Consider the following 17,056-nt stretch of genomic DNA (forward strand, 5'->3'; position numbering starts at 1 on the left):
GAAAAGCGAATTGGCATGTTTGGGATCTACGATATATACCCGCCAGAAGATTATGAAGATATGACTATATACATGAATGATGAAGAAGCCAGTCTGATCTCTATCATTTGTGATGTGCGTCACACTCATTGTTACACAGCACATTTTCCAGCTGAGTCGATCAAATATTCAGAAAAGGTTTTTACTTTATTTTCCTCCTGCTATGATGCAGGATATAGGTATCATGGCAAATGTACAACAACAAAAAATGCTAACTCCAACCTCTTTTCCCTCTGTTTAGGTGTTTATACCCACTCGATTGATCCCTTCCAAAAACCTCTATACCATCCATCTCTTTATTATATCGGGACATTATCATGTTGAAACTTTGAAATCTCAAGAACTTGGAAAAAAAAAAACACCAATATCGACACATCACGACAACGTCCGAACGACTTTTCTATATGCACATGGGCAAGCTGGGAAAAAGCAAAGGACAAGAAAAGAAAAAAAGAAATCTGCTTCTCTACAGGACGCAGATTCCTTTCTTCTTCTATAACTTGACCTCGGGGGTCTCGGTGGTGCGGCTCACATCGGTGGCATCGTGATCCTCAGAGTTGGCATCTCGCTCCTTCTCCATGACGTGCTCCTCGACAACGACCGTCTCCTCGCCGCGCCAAAAGTCCTTCTTGCCATGGAACAAACGAACAAGCCAAGGCGGGAAGAAGCCGCCAGGAATGCGCCAAGTCCAGGGCTCCTTTTCGTCGTGGTTGGGGGGCACGATGCGGCCACCAGAGACGTACCTCAGGAGGCCGACGGTGGAGTTGATGATAATGTATGACATGACACCGGCAATGAGGCCGTAGGCAATAGAGTATGTGAAGGGCATGATGGCAATAGCGAGGAAAGCGGGGACGGCGTCGCCCATGTATCTCCAGTTGATCTCGGTGACGGAGGTGGCCATCATGGATCCGACGATGATGAGGACACTGCCAGTGGCCCAGGGAGGGATGGAGGCGAAGATGGGCGCGAAGAAGATGCTGATGAAGAAGCAGATTCCGGTGACGACGGATGTGAGACCGGTCTTGCCACCTTCAGAAATACCGGCACCAGACTCGACGAAAGCGGTGACGGGAGGAAGGCCGAAGAGAGCACCGATGGAAATGCTAATGGCGTCGACCATGTAGGCTACAGCAGAGCCCTCGAAATCCTGAGTGACGGGATCGATGAGATTGGCAAAGCGAGCCATACCATAGAGGGTACCAGTGCAGTCCAGGATGTCGACATAGAGGAAGGTGATGAGGGCAAGACCAAACTGGCCGCCGTACTCGCTAACGTCCCACTGCTGCACGTTGAGGGTGTGCTCGATGCGGTGGAAGTCGACGACCTTTTTGAAGAAGTTGAAGCTGTCGTCGCCCACGGGAGTGTGGGGGAAGTAGGTGATGGGCGTGGTTCGGGGCCAGGAGATGATGCTGACGAGGATGATGCCGGCAATGACGGCGCCCTTGACGCGGTACATCATGAGGAGGACGGTCAGGATGCCGCCGCAGAAGATGCCAATCCACATGGCCGGGTGACGCATCTTATCCCAGCTGGGGCATGTGCCGTCTTCCAGCTGGTTGGCGGGCGAGCAACCGGCAAGCTCGAGGGGAGTGTCGGTGGCGCCAACGATGATTCCAAGACCCTCGCTGTAGGTGAGGCCGATGAGAGTCAAGAAGAGACCGATGCCGACACCGGTAGCCAGCTTGATGGAGTGCGGGATCGCTCGCGCAAGCCACTGTCGCATACCGAACAGGGCGAGGCCCAGGAAGATGAAGCCCTCGACGAAGATGGCAGTCAGGGCAACCTGGTACGGAACGGGGCCGGTGCCGTGGAAGCCAACAACGGTGTAAGTGAAGTAGGCATTCAGACCCATTCCAGGAGCGAGGCCGACGGGCAGGTTGGCCAAGAGGCCCATGAAGAAGCTGGCAAAGGCCGAGATGGCGGCGGTGGCAGTGACGGCGTCGCGCTTGATGGCCTGGACACACAGGGCGTACTCGTCGTTGTTGTTGCAGGTGGGATCGGACGGGCCTCCGTTGCAGACGCAGGTTCCGCCGGTATCAGAGACGATGGAGGCGTTGACGGCGAGGATGTAGGCCATGGCGAAGAAGGTGGCCATGCCGCCGCGGATCTCGGTGAAGAACAGCGATCCCTTTCGTTCCTTGGGCTAAAGACACGACATGATGAGTACTGGGACAAGACATTTGTTGAAGCTTTGAGGGCTTTGCTTCTTCTGTGCAGCTCGAGACTCTCGCTCTACAGCAAAAAGAGGTTCTCGTGATGTGACTCAAACGCAAGCAGGTTTTTGGCGACTTACATGACCAGAGCCCTCCAGCCGGAACCATCGACCCACAGGACTGCGGGCGACCTTGCCGTTGACTGTGTCCATCCAACCCATGGCTGCGGCTGTTTGGATCTTGGAGTTTTTGTTTTCGAGAGGGCACGCAAACGAACTGAAGGGAACGAATACGTCCTCTGGAAGGGAAAAGAGAGGAGAGGCTGATCTGCGGGAGAGCTCGCGCTTTTAAAGCACCTCTACATCGATGACTTGATTTTTTTTTTTTCTTTCGCGTACCTAATGTGGTGGGGCTCTGGGCTAATTGATGGTCGGTGGCGGTCCAGAGGATTGGAAATGGAACCAGGGGCGAGGGCCGCGGGGGTGGGAAGAGGGTTGAAAGAAAAAAGAGAGTTATATTATGTCTATTTTGGCCTAGGCATGTTATAGGCCATTGGATGAGATCCATTACGGTGCTGATTTTGTGGCTTGTGGGCGGAAGAGGCGCCGGCTTTGATCCTTTATCTCGCGTGCCTTGCTCTTGTTGCGACCTGGGCTGGAGCATCGCGTGCGTGCATTTGATGGAATTGTATGCAGGTGAGGCCTATTGGTGTAGCGGCTCGTTGGAAAGGCAGGTTGCTGGACCAAGTATTACACTGAAAATGTCAAGATATTTAATCAACCAGAGCAGCATCTTCCGTTGCATTCACCATGTCCAATTCTTCGTTTCTGCAACTGTCGTCACTCTCCCACTTCCCAGCTGCTGCCGCTAACATCGGTATCTGTGGAGTTGAAGTTCTTTTGCCAACATAGACCCAATGCAGTGCAACGCAATGCAACGAAGCGCATCGCCGGAGCTGCTTCTCTCGGCGGATGCGGGTTGGCGGGCTACAAGACATTAGCGGGCATTTCTCTGGAGCATTTGGTCTTGGACCCCCAAAAAAAGACGGGCTGCCTATCAATTTGCTGAAGATGGAGGTTCGTCAATTTCCCTCGGACCGTCGGCTAGCGCAACGCACAGATTTTTGTCGCAGCTAAGCATGTGTAGAACTTTATGCGACCCGAGCTTGAGATGGATGTTTGTCTTGACCGCCACGTTGTCGACGGGAATGGAATGCTGTTTTGTTCTGGATGGAATGCTCGTGTTTCTATTTTTACAGATCCTGGTTGTTGTTTCTGCACGACTCATCACGGTTACCCAAAGGCTGGCTGAGACGATGGATGTTGCACACAAGCTGTACGGCAAGGCAAGCATGACTCCCATCAGTAGCATCTTCAAAATCCACAAGTCACTCAGCTCTGAGTCCATAAAAAAAAGACCCTAGAATATATCTCGGCATGCCAGACCCTTAATTCCATTCCTTATCTTTGTTCTGCGGGAACACACATTTTCCAATTTTCTGCCATCAGCCCACGCGAGTCAAGCCTCAAAAAGGCACAATACCCGTCTCATTTACCCCATCAGGAAAGGTCCATGCTGCTGCTCGAACAATTCCATCAACTAAAAACGGCGCCGCCACGAGCCAAGGAAAATTTCAGACAGCAGCTGTCCAACCAATCGCTCCACATAGATAAGCAAGGCCCCAGGGCAGCCCTTTGCTTCGATTCCGCGCTTCTTTGATTCCGCTCCAGCTTGTCCGGGGTCGCCGTCGTAACGCTCGGTTCTTATCAGTCTCCATACATACATACAGATAGCTTGCTTTGTATCTTCTTCCCCCAAGCTTGTGCAACTCAGTCGTGATAACGCTTGTCGTACCTGCATCGTTATCGCAACTTACATCTCGCTAGCATCATCCTCCGCAGCATAAACGATCGCCGTCGCCCAGTTCCCCGGAAACCTGCGAGATGGAAGGCGGCGACTCCCGCATGTCCCGTTGCGTGGAGAGATGCTTGTTGTGATATTGAACCTGTTCGGGGATCATGTCGCCAACTGCCGGCCGCGATAGCTTATCAGATGCCCTCTTACGTACGAGTACGGTCAACGGAAATCTGTGAAACGCCGTCCCACGAGCTTCACCCCCGCGATTTCAGATCGGCACACTATCGACGGCAAACTCGCGCTTTCCAAGTCCGTGGCCATAAGCATAAATGCTTACTTATCCTTGCAAAAGGAACGTTTGGCCCGTGTATTTACACGACACACCATTCCTACAAAATACTGCACTGTAGGCAGTCGTGCCGCTGAAGACGTGAGATCGGCGACCTCCATCAACGGGCGCTATTGACAATTAGTTGTTCTGAAATAGGTCTTTGGCCCGAGGTGGTGCTTCGACGCCGAGTTACTCAGCATTCGTAAACAACTTGGACAGCTAATGCCGTGTGCTCACGTCGTGTATCAGCTTTGTAACAATTCCAGGTCCAAGCGCAGATGCAACTCGCTTTTAGCCAAAGGAAACGATGTCTGGCCAGGCATCTAATCAACCCGTTAACAAAGGGATGGTGACACAGAATGGTGCACATGCATTATTGGACTCTCACGTGCGGCGCTCGCTGGTGATGCAGCCAGTGTTCCAACGGTTTGCTTGCACTGTTGCCCAGGAGGGCAAATAGGGCAGTGATGGTATAAACAGCGCTGCTTATTCGCCGCTTATTCAAGCTGGAAAGTAGTCAGCCTGCCTGTTCTCGACCGTCATCAAATCAACTGCTGGCATCAGGAATCCTGCCAATAGACGAGTACAATGGCAACCATTCGGCACAGCATGTCTCTTAGAAGGCCAAGGCCGGAGATTCAGATGGTATGGGCCAATAAGCGGTGTTCTGCTTCGTGGTAAGGATGCCTTGGCTGAATCGTAGATCAACTCAGTCTTTGCATACCCGTATTCTTCGTGGCGTCGAAGGAATAGTACCAGGATCCTCCATCACGTTTGCTTTATCGATGCTTGTGTATTCTTGGGATCGTTTCTTTGGTCCCGTTGTATCTCTTCAAGTCAAGCCTTGTGGCGATATCTTTTGACAAACAGCATTCTTATAAAGCTGAATCTCTTTAGCTGAGCAGCGTAGAGCAGTAATGTACTAAATGCGAGCAGAAGCAGAATGAACTGATGGTCGCGCTGACGCAATGATCGTATCGATATCATGTTCTGCGCGGCTGCTGGTATGCATGCTCGCGTCAAGACCTTGAAACAAAGCATTAGTATTTTAAAAAGGCTAAGAAGAAGAAAACATAAAGCTCACTTACCTCTGAATTGATGCATATACACTTACAGTAAAACAGTGCAGCACCAGAGACTGGAACAGAGCATTCCCCACGGATTTCAAGCAGCGCATGGCAAGCGGAAACTTGCTATTTGTCCTTGGGTGTTACATCTGGCGCTTGTTCTGTGTTTCCTGCTTTGTACCTCTCCGTGGAGTTTCGGCCAGTATCTCCACATTGCTCTGATCTCCTTCTTTGACTATGATGCATGATGGTCCGTCATGATGTCTATCGTTTTGTAGCTAAAAAGGTGCCGGGGTATAACGACCTGCTCTTTGTTTCTCCACATCGTCAACCCATGCCGGTCCCAAAAACGGTGCTTCTCTGGAAATAACAAGTTTTTAATCAAACCGGCAACATGAATTCGAAATTCCTTCCTGCTTCTGGATGACCTGCTGGAAAGTTTTGGTTATTCTCAATGTTCTAGAAGTAGAACCGCCGGGCGAAAGGCCTACCTGGAGGCATCAAGTCTCGTTTGACCCGGAGCAGATTCCAACCGGGCAAGAGATTACAAACTATGCTCGTTTGGAAATTCCAGCTGGGCACATGTACCTGCTAGATCAGACCTCACTTTCCATTCTCTGGCCAACATTCAGCCTCACAGCATCAAGATTCTCTCAAGATCATCCACTCAGAGCTTGCTGAACATAATGTCCAAGTGGGCCAGGCCAAGGATTCGAGCTATTATGGACCCGTCCGCCAAATCAAGCCCGAGCAGGGATAAGAATGGAGCTGCTAAAGAACGCCAAGCGGTCCGACCAACAGTGAAGAAAGCGTTCCCCATACAAATCCGCAGCTTGCCGGGGACTGAGTCAACAGCATGTGGCATGACATGCCAATGCCAGGATTAACAGCAGGCTCTCTCCAGGTAGTATCTGCTCAAACCAAAGCCGCTTTGACAGATTTCGGTCTCGTGGCATAGATAGACCAACAGAGTCCATTTATTGCTGAGCTACACCGCTTGACCGCAACGCCGGTATAGAAACACATATAGCCTAAAACCGCCATCATGAAGATCACCTTCCCACTAGAATCAAGAATCAGTATTCTGGGAAAGGCACTGACTTTCAATGCTACGGCTGTGGAGTCATCACAGGCATGCGTGCGCAGTTGAGTGGAGTGTCTCTGGAGTAAAATTCTCGCGGATCCACGTTTTCTTCAACACTCAGCGGGGGCGGTTGATGCAGTAAAGCCGCGTCGTAGTTGTCTGTCGCAATGCTGTAATTCAATTCGCAATTGTTCACTCTTGTTTTGATATAAAAGAGCCTCTCTTTCTCTGTCTCTTCCATTTGGAAATAGCTTCCGGATTCTTCCGTCAGCGTGTGAGAGTGCAATTATTGCTGTATCATAACCCTTCATCTTGTATCCAGTCAAAATGGGTTCTCAAATCAAGGTCGGAGCTGATTCCGATTTATTCGAGCCACTGGCCATCGCGGACGGCAAAATCACCCTCCAGCACCGCATTATCCATGCTCCCATGACCAGAAACCGCGGTACACCGCTTCGTGCCGATTCCACAGCCGAGAATCCAAACCGTGACTGGATTGCCAATGATCTTATTGCCGATTACTATGCTCAGCGAGCAACAGAGGGTGGACTGCTCATCACAGAAGCAATTCCGCCTTCATTTGAGGTAAAGCACCTCTCTTGAGCCAGTTGAGAGTATAGCATGTGAAATCACTAACGCAGTCCTCCTTAGGCGAACGGTCTGCCCGGGGCTCCGGGGCTCTTCTTAGAAGAGCAAGTAAAGAGTTGGAAAAAGGTTGTCGACGCAGTCCATGCAAAAGGCGCGTATATATACGCTCAACTATGGCACGCTGGCCGTGTCACTCTTCCACAGATTACCGGGACCGCAACCGTTGCGCCGTCAAATATACCCTTTGACGACCCAAACGAATGCTATGCATATCCTCCGCCGCACTCGACAACGCCAGTCAAGCTGAGTGAGCACCCGCCCATCGAATTGACGGCCGAGCACATCAAAAGAACGATTCGGGATTACTGTACTGCTGCGAAAGCAGCCATGAATATTGGCTTTGACGGTATAGAAATCCATGGAGCAAACGGTTACCTCCCAGAGCAGTTCTTGAGCTCCAACATCAACAAGCGGACAGACGAGTACGGAGGCACGCCAGAGAAGCGCTGTAGATTTGTGCTTGAGCTGATGGACGAGCTGGCCAAGACCGTGGGAGAAGAAAACTTGGCTATCCGACTGAGCCCCTTTGGCCTTTTCAACCAGACCCGTGGCGAGCAGCGCGTCGAGACTTGGGGCCACCTCTGCCGCGAGCTCAAGAGTCGTCAACCCAGGCTGTCGTATGTGAGCTTCATCGAGCCGAGATACGAGCAAATCTTTTCCGAGGCCGAAAAGGCAAAGTTCCTTAAATCATGGGGCCTCCCCCACGTCGACTTGTCCGTCTTCCGCAAGATTTGGGGAGACACGCCATTCTTTTCTGCCGGCGGATTCGACGACACAAACTCGTGGGGAGTTGTCGAGAGTGGGAAATACGACGCTTTGCTGTACGGACGGTATTTTGTGAGCAATCCAGACTTGGTGGAGAGACTGCGAAATGGCTGGCCGCTGGTAAAGTACGATCGGTCTCGCTTCTACGGGCCGTTTGAGGACCCAGTTGTCGGGTACACTGATTATCCGGCACATGAGGGTTGACGTGCGGACTTGTGATTGAGTCTAGGACTCGTTATTGATGGGTGTTGCGAGATTTGGTGATTGAATAATGGGCATATCATTTGTAGATTCTAGTAGATAGATTGGTCAACGATAGCAGCCGATTGCCTGTGATTGCCAGTTCAGCGCACATGTAACACGAAATACGGTATCATGATTGATACAACTGATGAAGAGGCAAATAAGGCCAGCCAAGCCTATGCTGAAAACCAAAGCACAGACACTTGCCGGCCTCAGACCGAGCATCGGGATCTAGCCATCGCTGGGCCCGCATCACCCGAGATATCAAGTAATGACAGGGATGCCTTGACAAGGCTTTAAGCCCTTGCGCACAGCTCGAAAGAGGTGTGGATCTTGCGGAGACGCATCGCTCCACGATCTTTGCTGGCACCTGCGATTGGAGCTGCCAGCAATGATTGAACGGCTCTGTCATTGCAGATGTCATAATACAGCACAGCGTCAATCCTGCTTTAGACTGATTGTATGCATACAAGCCAGCCTGTGCAGGCTAGATGCCGTTCTGTCTTGGTTTACTCAGCAAATATAATCCGTTGATGCGCATAAGCATCATGCCCCATGACTCTCTCCAATAAGAAGCATGCAAGATCCAACTCTTCCAAGAGGAGGCAGTAGTAGCTTGGATGATCGACCACCACGACGAAAAGCTCCTCTAGCTAATCGAGATTTCCATCATTCAAGATTATTCAAGTTTCAGGTGAGCTGTTGGCAATGTTGGAAATTGTACAAAAGGCGACGTAATAATGCATCCGCGCTGTGAAACAGTCTCGCAGGATACCAAGAAAATACCGGGTAGCTGCCAACAGGACCCGCATTGCGACGTGGAAAGTCTTGCCACACGTCAGTGCAGACTGCCAGCGACATCCAGGCATACCGGTGAAGAAAGAGTTGCCGGTACCAGGAGCGATATGCGATGGCGTTACTGAAAGCTCGAGGGCAAAGCGGCAAACGAGGATATATCGGAGGCATGCTGCAACATGTAGGTATGTATATGTACCTAGTAGTATTCCTCTCACAGCATATTTCCGTCTGTGTCACTCCGTATTGGTGACTTCTTCTGCATTACCAAGTGGCGGAGCAGATGCTGTGCCATCAATTCAAACCAACCTTTTTTCCCATTTCCCAGTCGACGACCAACATCAATGTGTATTTTTCGACCCCCGAAGAAACGGCTCGGATCGCGGATCGCGGGTGGCGGCGTCCTTTTAAGGCTCGGCATGGCTTGGCCGGGATCGTCTATAGCCGGACGCCGTCACACAGACTTGCACAGTTTGAATTCGTAGCATCGAAAAAGCTCCGTAGGATTTTCTTCCGCGACTCGGCGACTCCTGAAGATCCCCTGGAGGGTGATACATGTACACAGTCAGCTCGCTGTGGACCGACGTCTTTTGGAGTCTCTTCGGCGGCTTCTCGCGAATTGTCTGCGTGCAAAATCAATGTTAGCACACGATGTGCAGATACTGTAGGCAGCAGCAGTGCCCTGACTTTTTTCCACTTTACCGTTGAACTCGACCAACATTTAGAGGTGATGGACAGTCATAACGTCCAACAGCATCGCTGCCTGCTGACTGAGCGCATCTGCCGCAAGCCCTGATGATCAACACCCCCCAAGCCCGAATCCCTGTACAATGTAAAGATTTTTCACAACAGCCTTTTCTCTCTCTGTCCAACAAGTGGCTGCTGATTGTTCAACTGGCAGCACCGCCACTTGATGCCTCTGTTTGACGTCAGGCGACTCTCCAGGCCAGAGCTGCTCTCACCAGATGCCCGGGCGGAACCGCCTATTGGCTGGTGTGACGTCAGGAGACCGCGGAAACCCTGCAGCGCGCCGAACGCTTTCCGGATCGCTGCCATGCGCTGGGATCGCTGCAAGATTAGGGCGCTGCGCACGCTGTAGGCCTCTGGCGGATCGCTGTAAGTCAGAGGCCGCCCCTCCTGACTTGCAGATGCGGCCCCTCTCCAGGCGTCAGCGGGGCGTCCAATGATGGGGATGGACTCGCTGCTTCGCCCAGCAGCGCGGCTTATACATAAACTCTGAACGTGCCGCAAACACTGTCCTGAACGCTCTTCTCTCGCCTCTGATACGCCGTTCGCTGTGTGTTCAACGCTCTAATGTTGTTTGCTTGCCGTTTCGTTTTTCATTCTTGTTTTCGACTTGTCGATCAAGCACTTGCTGGCCACGACCTCGCCCTATAAATTCCTACAAGTTCCACACGGCGTAGCCATCATGCCTGGACGCTCCGAACCTGATGCGCCGCAGGGCCTCAACCACTCCTACTACAACCCAGAGGAACCACCCGATATCAACTCTCAACAATCTTCTGCCTCGTCTCGCCGGTCAAAAGCTGGAAAGAGTCGGCGAGACCAATCTCCCGGCGGCGACAACAAATCTCGCAGCAGCCGTCGTGATCCTTCTCCCGGCCACGGCAACATGCCTAACAACAAGCATCGAGATTATGACCCTTATTATGACAGACATCCGCCCAGAGATGCGCCGAGAGACTCCCGGAGAAGCTCGCAAAGAGACGCGCCGAGAAACTCGCACCACCGAGACGATGAGCGGCGCCCACGGGACTATGAGTACGCTCCAGAGCCACGTGAGCGCCGTCACAAGTCTTCAAATCGAGAACCATCCGGAGGACAGTATTCACGCTCCCGAAACGCCTCTCCAGACCCCAAATATAGATCTTCACGAAGCATCCCATCTGGTAACCGCGATCGTGATCGGGACCGCGACTGGGACCGAGACCGTGATCGGGACCGAGACCGGGACCGTTACGGCTCTCATCGATCCCGCGGCGCCCCAACTTATGCAAGCGACGATGAGAGGGATAGACGACGTCCAAGCCATCGCTCACAGCCTCGCGAAGCAGACGACAGCTATGATCGAAGGCGCGACCAAGATCGGAGGCGCGACCAAGACCGAAGTCGTGACCGAGACCGACATCGTGACCAAGACCGAAGTCGTGACCAAGACCGACACCGTGACCGGGATCGTGCACCTGTTGACGGCGGCCACCTAAAGCGCCGAAACACGATGCCAAACGTCAAAAGTTCAAGCACCCGAGAAAAAACTCCCTTTTGGAAGAATCCCCAGTTTCAAGCTATAGGGAAATCGATAGCGATGGCCACCGCGCAAGCCTATATGGAAAATCGCCATGAGAAGGGTAACTTGGTGGGAGCAAAGGGAGCCAAAATAGGTTTCCGCGCTCTAGGTACTGCTTTGACCGAACAACTTAACAATAAAAACAAGAAGAGACGCTGAAGCCGCTGTGGAATGATGGAGATTCGATGATGGGCAGCCATTTTCTTCTTTCTATTGTCATCTTCCCCTCTCTTCTCCTTCTTTCTCTCTCTCTCTCTCTTTTTTTTATTAGATACGACGATGATATGACGGCACTCCTGGCTTGGTTTTGAAATTACGGAACGTGCGGATTACCCTGTTTTACAGCTGCTGTTTTCTTGCTTTTCTTTTGCTGTTTTTTTCTTTTGGTTTTACGGAAACGGCGGATTGGATTCAGCTGTGTGCACCTTACTTGTATGATTCGGCGAGCTTCTGGCGTTGGAGAAGACAGCAGACTGGGATGGACCTTTGCTTTTGGATACAGCGATAGAGTTGGATAATGACGGCACACATTTTGGGGGTGCTTCCTCTCTCACACGATATTTCTCCCGCAATTTTCGTTTTGCAACGACAGACAATTGGCTGTTTCCGGATTTGTGCAAAGACGACATTGCGTATTTCACGACACTGCAGTAGATAGTAGTAGGTAGATAGTATTCATGTATGCTGGGCATTGATCCTAAACTCAAGTTGTTCTGCCATCTCGGCCATTGGCGCCTCTCAGAGTTCTTGAGCCACAACTCGTCCTAGATGAAACATTCAATTCGGCAAGGCACTTTGGCCGAGCGGTCTAAGGCGCCGTGTTCAGGTTTAGCTTGGATCTGCCAAGCAATCTATTCGCGGTCTAGAAATAGGCGAGGGTTCGAATCCCTCAGGTGTCATATAACATGAATTGATTACTTTTTGGCGATTGTTTTGAGAGTACCTCTTTGTTCTCTTTTCTTTGTTCTTTTTTGTTGTTCAGTACAAGTATATTAAGTGTTGCTTCAATTCTGGTAAAACTCGAATCTTGATGCTGTGCTACTATCTCCATACTCTACGCAAAGACTAAACGTTTTGTAAATGTTTGCTTTTCCCCCATAAATTCCAACTACTTCTGATGTGCGAAATGGTAATCGTGACAATCAAAAGTCCATGTCAATTGCCTCAGCCCGACTTCTTATGGCTGATTAAAAGGTCTGCAGCGATTGGCAATGCAAAGACCATTACAGCAAGGCCCAAGTGACTGGCCCGTTGCATCATCAAAACAAGCACCTAATTCGTATCAATCTTAGCATCTCGTCCTTACATGTCGTCAAAGCAAAAGGTAAACTCACTCCAAGTCTCGACACAGGTGCCCTGACAGGTAATGCTCGTGACCGTCTGCGGCGGATCAATCACGACTTGCTGCGTCACCCCGTCCGACGCAATGGTGCTGCTCAGATTCGCCGGGCCGACGGTGTCAATCACACATGCCTGGAGCACGTCAAAGTCGGGGGGCGTCAATCTTCTGTACGGGGAGCGTGCTGTATGTGAAGACGGGCTTGCCGTCGGCCGGGACGCTCATGGGGAAAGAATGGTCGTCGCCCTCGGAGCGGAGAGTGACGTGGGCGACTTGGACGGTGCTGTTTTGGGCGATGGACACGCCGGTGAAGAGACCGATGGCGAGGAACGACGTGGAGAGCTTCATGTTGGCAGATTATGGAGGAATGGGCCTGCGGCGAGATGTGGTGGACTTTTTCGGTTTGAGCAGAGATTCTGTTCGGCTGCTGTAAGCTGTTAATGGGCGTTCCAAGATGTTCAAAATGGCGGTGGTCTCACTGGTTTATATATACCATCGAGGTGTACATCCTTTCCGCTCTTTCATGCCTATGCTTATAGATGTAAGCATAGTGATGACCCCAGGCGTAGTGATGATCCCAATTTGCACCTCCCCAATCAGTGTCTCGTATAGTCCATCAGATTAGTGATCACTTCGAATGCAGTCTCGAAATACGAGGAAATGGCGTCGAAAGGGGCACGACAAGGAGTAAACCCCAGACGGCAATCGATCCCATCGCCTTTCAAAGCTAGCCGGAGATCACTCGGCTGTTTCCGCTGTCGCCACAGAGTCAAGCAAGGCTGACCGAAAAGGCTAAATACGCTGAGATATATCCGGCTGTAACTCTTGCTGCCGAAATCATGCGCCAACGCCAGCACGATGGACGGCCTTGACCTTTTTTTTTTTTGTATTGGTCTCGCAACTTTGCTACCTCCTCGACTGGAGTTTCGAATGGCTCAATTGGAAGTTTCCTTACAAATGATGTCCAAAGCCCATATATACGGTGAGTAGGTGAGATCGTCGTATGATGGAGCCAGGATAGAGAAGGAAGCAAGATCGAGTTGCTATTTTGGGGTGCTTACCAGTGTTGATCTATTTGCAGAGATCCTTCCCCGTCAGGTATTTCCCCATTGGTTCGGCATTATAGCCGTCCCTTATGATCGCCTCGTACGGCTGTGATACTTTCGCCCGTGCGCATCGCGAAGCATCGAAACTCTGAACGGCGGTAGAGTGCGAATCGGGGCTGGACAAGACAGAGCCCAAGCGTTTGTGCCTAAAAACTGAACGTTAGCAGAGCTTGCTTCCATGGCCTGTGAGACCCTTGCTAATAAAAGTAAAGGTCAACAACCTCCTCAAAAAAAGAAATATCATGATCTGACGATATCACAACTGTCAAGCAAAAAAAGAAGCCTCACAATGAGGAAAGAATAGAAAAAAATTGACCGAGACAGGGGTCGAACCTGCAACCTCCTGATATACTAAATCGTAGTCAGACGCTCTGCCATTGAGCCACACGGCCTATTCGATGATAAGGCCGGGAATATCAAAACCTATCAGGTCCGTCTTGTGTGGAGACGGCAGTGCAAAAACACGCAAGCAGATACGCACACACATATGCTTGGGCTGCTTGGTATATCAACGTTTGGCGGCTAATTAATATTCCACTTGAATACCCAAAGTGCAATTGCCATGCCATCGTTTCGAGCACGGTAGAGCGGGATAGCCGGTGGGGGGAAGGGGGGGGTTAAATATCAAAATTCCGGAGACAGACCGACGGATCCTTGAACTGTGGCTTTCTTTCTCTGATCGATCGCCATTTCTATTGTTTTTGCTGCTTCGTTTCTCTGTCTCTTTCGACCTGACTGCCGTTGCATTTCTCTTCTGCTGTGCCTGTATGCGTGTTTATGCGTCCGAGTCCCAATCCGGTTCCCCACACACAGCTCTCTCTCTTCTTCTTCTTTTTTTTTTTTTTTGCTTTCATTTTTTGTTTATACGACATCTCCGGCGGGGTTCCAAAAAGTTGTGTTCCCCCCCCCTTGCTACTGCTATTTTTGTTCGTGAGATTTTCCCTATACTATTTGTCTGTTCTCGCATCCGACGGGCCTAAGACGCATTGCTTGTTGGATCCATTTTGTGCCTTTAGTCTCGGTATTAGTGACGCCATGAGCTAGAGAGTGCCGCAGCGCCCAAACTGCACGTCAAAGAGACATTGAGGACGGACTGATTCTGCCCCATGCCGCTTTCCATCCATGAGTAACAGAGCAGCCCAAGCTTGCGACGGATGCAGGGTGCGAAAGGTGAAATGCAATAGCACGCAGCCGTGCTCTCAGTGCTCGCACCTGGGCCTCGGGTGCATCTACTCGCCGTCGACGAAGCGCAAGCCCAGCGTGCGCAACCGGCTGGTCACGCAGCTCCGCAACAAGTCGAGCATAGCGGCCTCGAGCCATGGCATCAGCATTGCCGCGTCGCCGTCTGACTATCCCGAGAGGCCGCCGGGGCCAGCGGTCACGTCCATCGCCGGCATCGTGAACCCGGACCAGGACGGGGTGCCCTCTGCCGGCATTGCGGCCATAGCCATTGCCGGAGCTGGTGTTGGTGCTGCTGGCGGTGGTGGGTATGCGTTGGGCACTGGTATTGGAGCCGGTGTTGGAGTTGGAGCTGGAGCTGGTGCTGGTGCTGGTATAGACACGCCGCCGCCTCCCGCATGGGACGCTCGCACCTTCACCACGGGCTTCTTCATCGGCATGCTGGCCAAGTATGAGGAGCAGGTGTATCCCGGCAGCCCCATCATCACCAGCTACGAGGTCCGCCAGTCCATTGGCAGCATGCACGTCGACCCCGACGACGCCGCCTTTGTCTATGCGGTTGGGGCAGTGACGATCCATCTGACGACGCCCACGGTGCAGGGCGAGGCCGGAGCCAAGATGACGGAGCTGATCCGGCAGAGCCTCAGTGCGTACAGGCGGGCGCAATCGGTCGTCGACGACGTCCACAACGCCCGGCCGATGGACGTGCGCACCACGTTCCGCCGCATCATGACGTGCGTCTTCCTGGCCGTGTCCGTCATGGCCTTTGGCCGCCTGGACCGCTGCTTCGCCATGCTGCGCGAGGCCATGACGATGGTGCAGATGATCCAGGTCCAGCAGTGCTCGCACAGCGCCGTGCCCCTGGAGCCGCGCGACGTGCCCAAGTTCCACCGCATCTACTGGCACGTCTTCATCCTCGAGCGCCTCCTGACGATCCTCGCCGGCTACCCAAGCATCATGGCGCCGCTGCCCACGGGCCTGCCGGCGAGGGACGCGGCCATCCCCGCCCACATCGACGCCGGCTTCAGCCGCCTGATCCGCCTGTTCCAGCTGCTGGACGGGCCTCTGCTGCTGTACTGGAGCGCGCAGCAGAACCCGGCGCAGCCCGTGGCCGGCGTGACGCTGCAGTGGATCGAGGGCAAGCAGGCCCAGCTGGACCAGGACGAGGCCGGCGCCTCAGAGGCCGAGCAGGGCCTGATTGACAGCGGCCGCGGCACCTTTACGGAGCTGCAGCACGTCGACCTGCTGGTGACGCGGCTCTGGATGCGCTCGTTGCTCTGGCAGTACGGCCTGATGCACCGGCTGTTCCGCTCGGCGCCGCAGCGCGAGGATCTGGCCATCCATCTGCAGGTCTATCGGCTCTCCGCGCAGCTGCGGAACCTGGTGAGCCAGCTCGAGAGCATCTCCACCGTCGTTACCCACGGCATCGGGCTGGTGCACAAGGTCTTTGAAATCACCAGCACCGTGGCCGACGTGCTGGCGCTGCCGCTCAGCTACGGCCAGACCGAGGACGACGTGAGGCGGCGTATACACGATTTCGTGTTCCTGGTGCGTTTCCTGTTTAGTTTCGAGCGAGCGGAGCGGGAGCAGCAAGATTACCTGCGGGAGAGGCTGGACGGGCTTCAGCAGCAGTACACCATTGTCAACTTTGCCGATATGGCTGGGTTGAATCCGATGGTACACGGAGCATACCACTGAACTGAGCGAATGGTGAAGGCTGATATTTTCTTTTTTTTCCTTCCTCTCTCTCTCCTTAGATTTTTTGGCAAGGGCAAATTGATACACTGCATAGGACTCTGGATTAGTGTTAGCATGATTCTTCTTTTTTGAAATGCGTGTGTTTGACTCTCCTTTTTTTCCCTTCTCCTTGCGTGGGCTCGGGATTCTTGTGGCACTTCCGCACAGAGACAAGAGGTCTGTAGTACCCGTATACGACAGCTAATATTAGACCTTACCCCATCTTCTTCCCGCTGTGTCCCAGCCCTTGTCCATGTTTTGTGTTCCATTAGTGTGAAACCCCAGTCGGTACCCGGTATTTTCTTTTCCTTGGTTTCGAGATGGGAATTTGCCACAGGAGCGGGAGAAGGGAGGTGGAGTGTTGAACGCTGACGCTCGACGTGGAACTTGAGGCACAAGACT

General features: G+C 52.4%; 6 protein-coding genes and 1 non-coding gene across 7 annotated transcripts; 3 read left to right on the plus strand and 4 right to left on the minus strand.

Annotated features, from left to right (window-relative positions):
- Nucleotides 1-532: 532 nt before the first annotated feature.
- TrAtP1_002188 (uncharacterized protein) lies at nucleotides 533-2,416 on the minus strand (the record flags this gene model as incomplete). Its single annotated transcript, XM_066111345.1, has 2 exons — nucleotides 533-2,185; nucleotides 2,336-2,416. 2 exons carry the CDS (start codon nucleotides 2,414-2,416, stop codon nucleotides 533-535), a joined length of 1,734 nt encoding a protein of 577 aa, XP_065967419.1.
- A 4,445-nt stretch (nucleotides 2,417-6,861) lies between these two features.
- TrAtP1_002189 (uncharacterized protein) lies at nucleotides 6,862-8,151 on the plus strand (the record flags this gene model as incomplete). Its single annotated transcript, XM_014085542.2, has 2 exons — nucleotides 6,862-7,119; nucleotides 7,186-8,151. The coding sequence occupies 2 exons, from the start codon at nucleotides 6,862-6,864 to the stop codon at nucleotides 8,149-8,151; spliced, it is 1,224 nt and encodes a 407-aa protein (XP_013941017.2).
- Nucleotides 8,152-9,423: 1,272 nt separating this feature from the next.
- Nucleotides 9,424-9,706, minus strand: TrAtP1_002190 (uncharacterized protein; the record flags this gene model as incomplete). The annotated part of the gene is made up of 2 exons (XM_066111346.1): nucleotides 9,424-9,608; nucleotides 9,673-9,706. The coding sequence occupies 2 exons, from the start codon at nucleotides 9,704-9,706 to the stop codon at nucleotides 9,424-9,426; spliced, it is 219 nt and encodes a 72-aa protein (XP_065967420.1).
- A 537-nt stretch (nucleotides 9,707-10,243) lies between these two features.
- TrAtP1_002191 (uncharacterized protein) lies at nucleotides 10,244-12,197 on the plus strand. The gene has a single exon (XM_014085541.2). It carries the CDS (start codon nucleotides 10,415-10,417, stop codon nucleotides 11,450-11,452), a length of 1,038 nt encoding a protein of 345 aa, XP_013941016.2. The 5' UTR covers nucleotides 10,244-10,414; the 3' UTR covers nucleotides 11,453-12,197.
- A 273-nt stretch (nucleotides 12,198-12,470) lies between these two features.
- TrAtP1_002193 (uncharacterized protein) lies at nucleotides 12,471-12,980 on the minus strand (the record flags this gene model as incomplete). Its single annotated transcript, XM_066111347.1, has 3 exons — nucleotides 12,471-12,565; nucleotides 12,628-12,766; nucleotides 12,807-12,980. 3 exons carry the CDS (start codon nucleotides 12,978-12,980, stop codon nucleotides 12,471-12,473), a joined length of 408 nt encoding a protein of 135 aa, XP_065967421.1.
- A 1,070-nt stretch (nucleotides 12,981-14,050) lies between these two features.
- Nucleotides 14,051-14,130, minus strand: TrAtP1_002194. Its single transcript has one exon. It is a non-coding gene; the product is annotated as a tRNA-Arg (tRNA).
- A 170-nt stretch (nucleotides 14,131-14,300) lies between these two features.
- On the plus strand, nucleotides 14,301-16,615 carry TrAtP1_002195 (uncharacterized protein; the record flags this gene model as incomplete). The annotated part of the gene is made up of 2 exons (XM_066111348.1): nucleotides 14,301-14,320; nucleotides 14,872-16,615. The coding sequence occupies 2 exons, from the start codon at nucleotides 14,301-14,303 to the stop codon at nucleotides 16,613-16,615; spliced, it is 1,764 nt and encodes a 587-aa protein (XP_065967422.1).
- Nucleotides 16,616-17,056: the final 441 nt, after the last annotated feature.

Source organism: Trichoderma atroviride, chromosome 1 (genome assembly GCF_020647795.1).
Source record: "Trichoderma atroviride chromosome 1, complete sequence".
Lineage (NCBI taxonomy): Eukaryota > Fungi > Ascomycota > Sordariomycetes > Hypocreales > Hypocreaceae > Trichoderma > Trichoderma atroviride.

Excerpts from the sequence above, each read along its gene's own strand:
- TrAtP1_002191 (XM_014085541.2), top strand. The coding sequence starts at position 10,415 with ATGCCTGGACGCTCCGAACCTGATGCGCCGCAGGGCCTCAACCACTCC.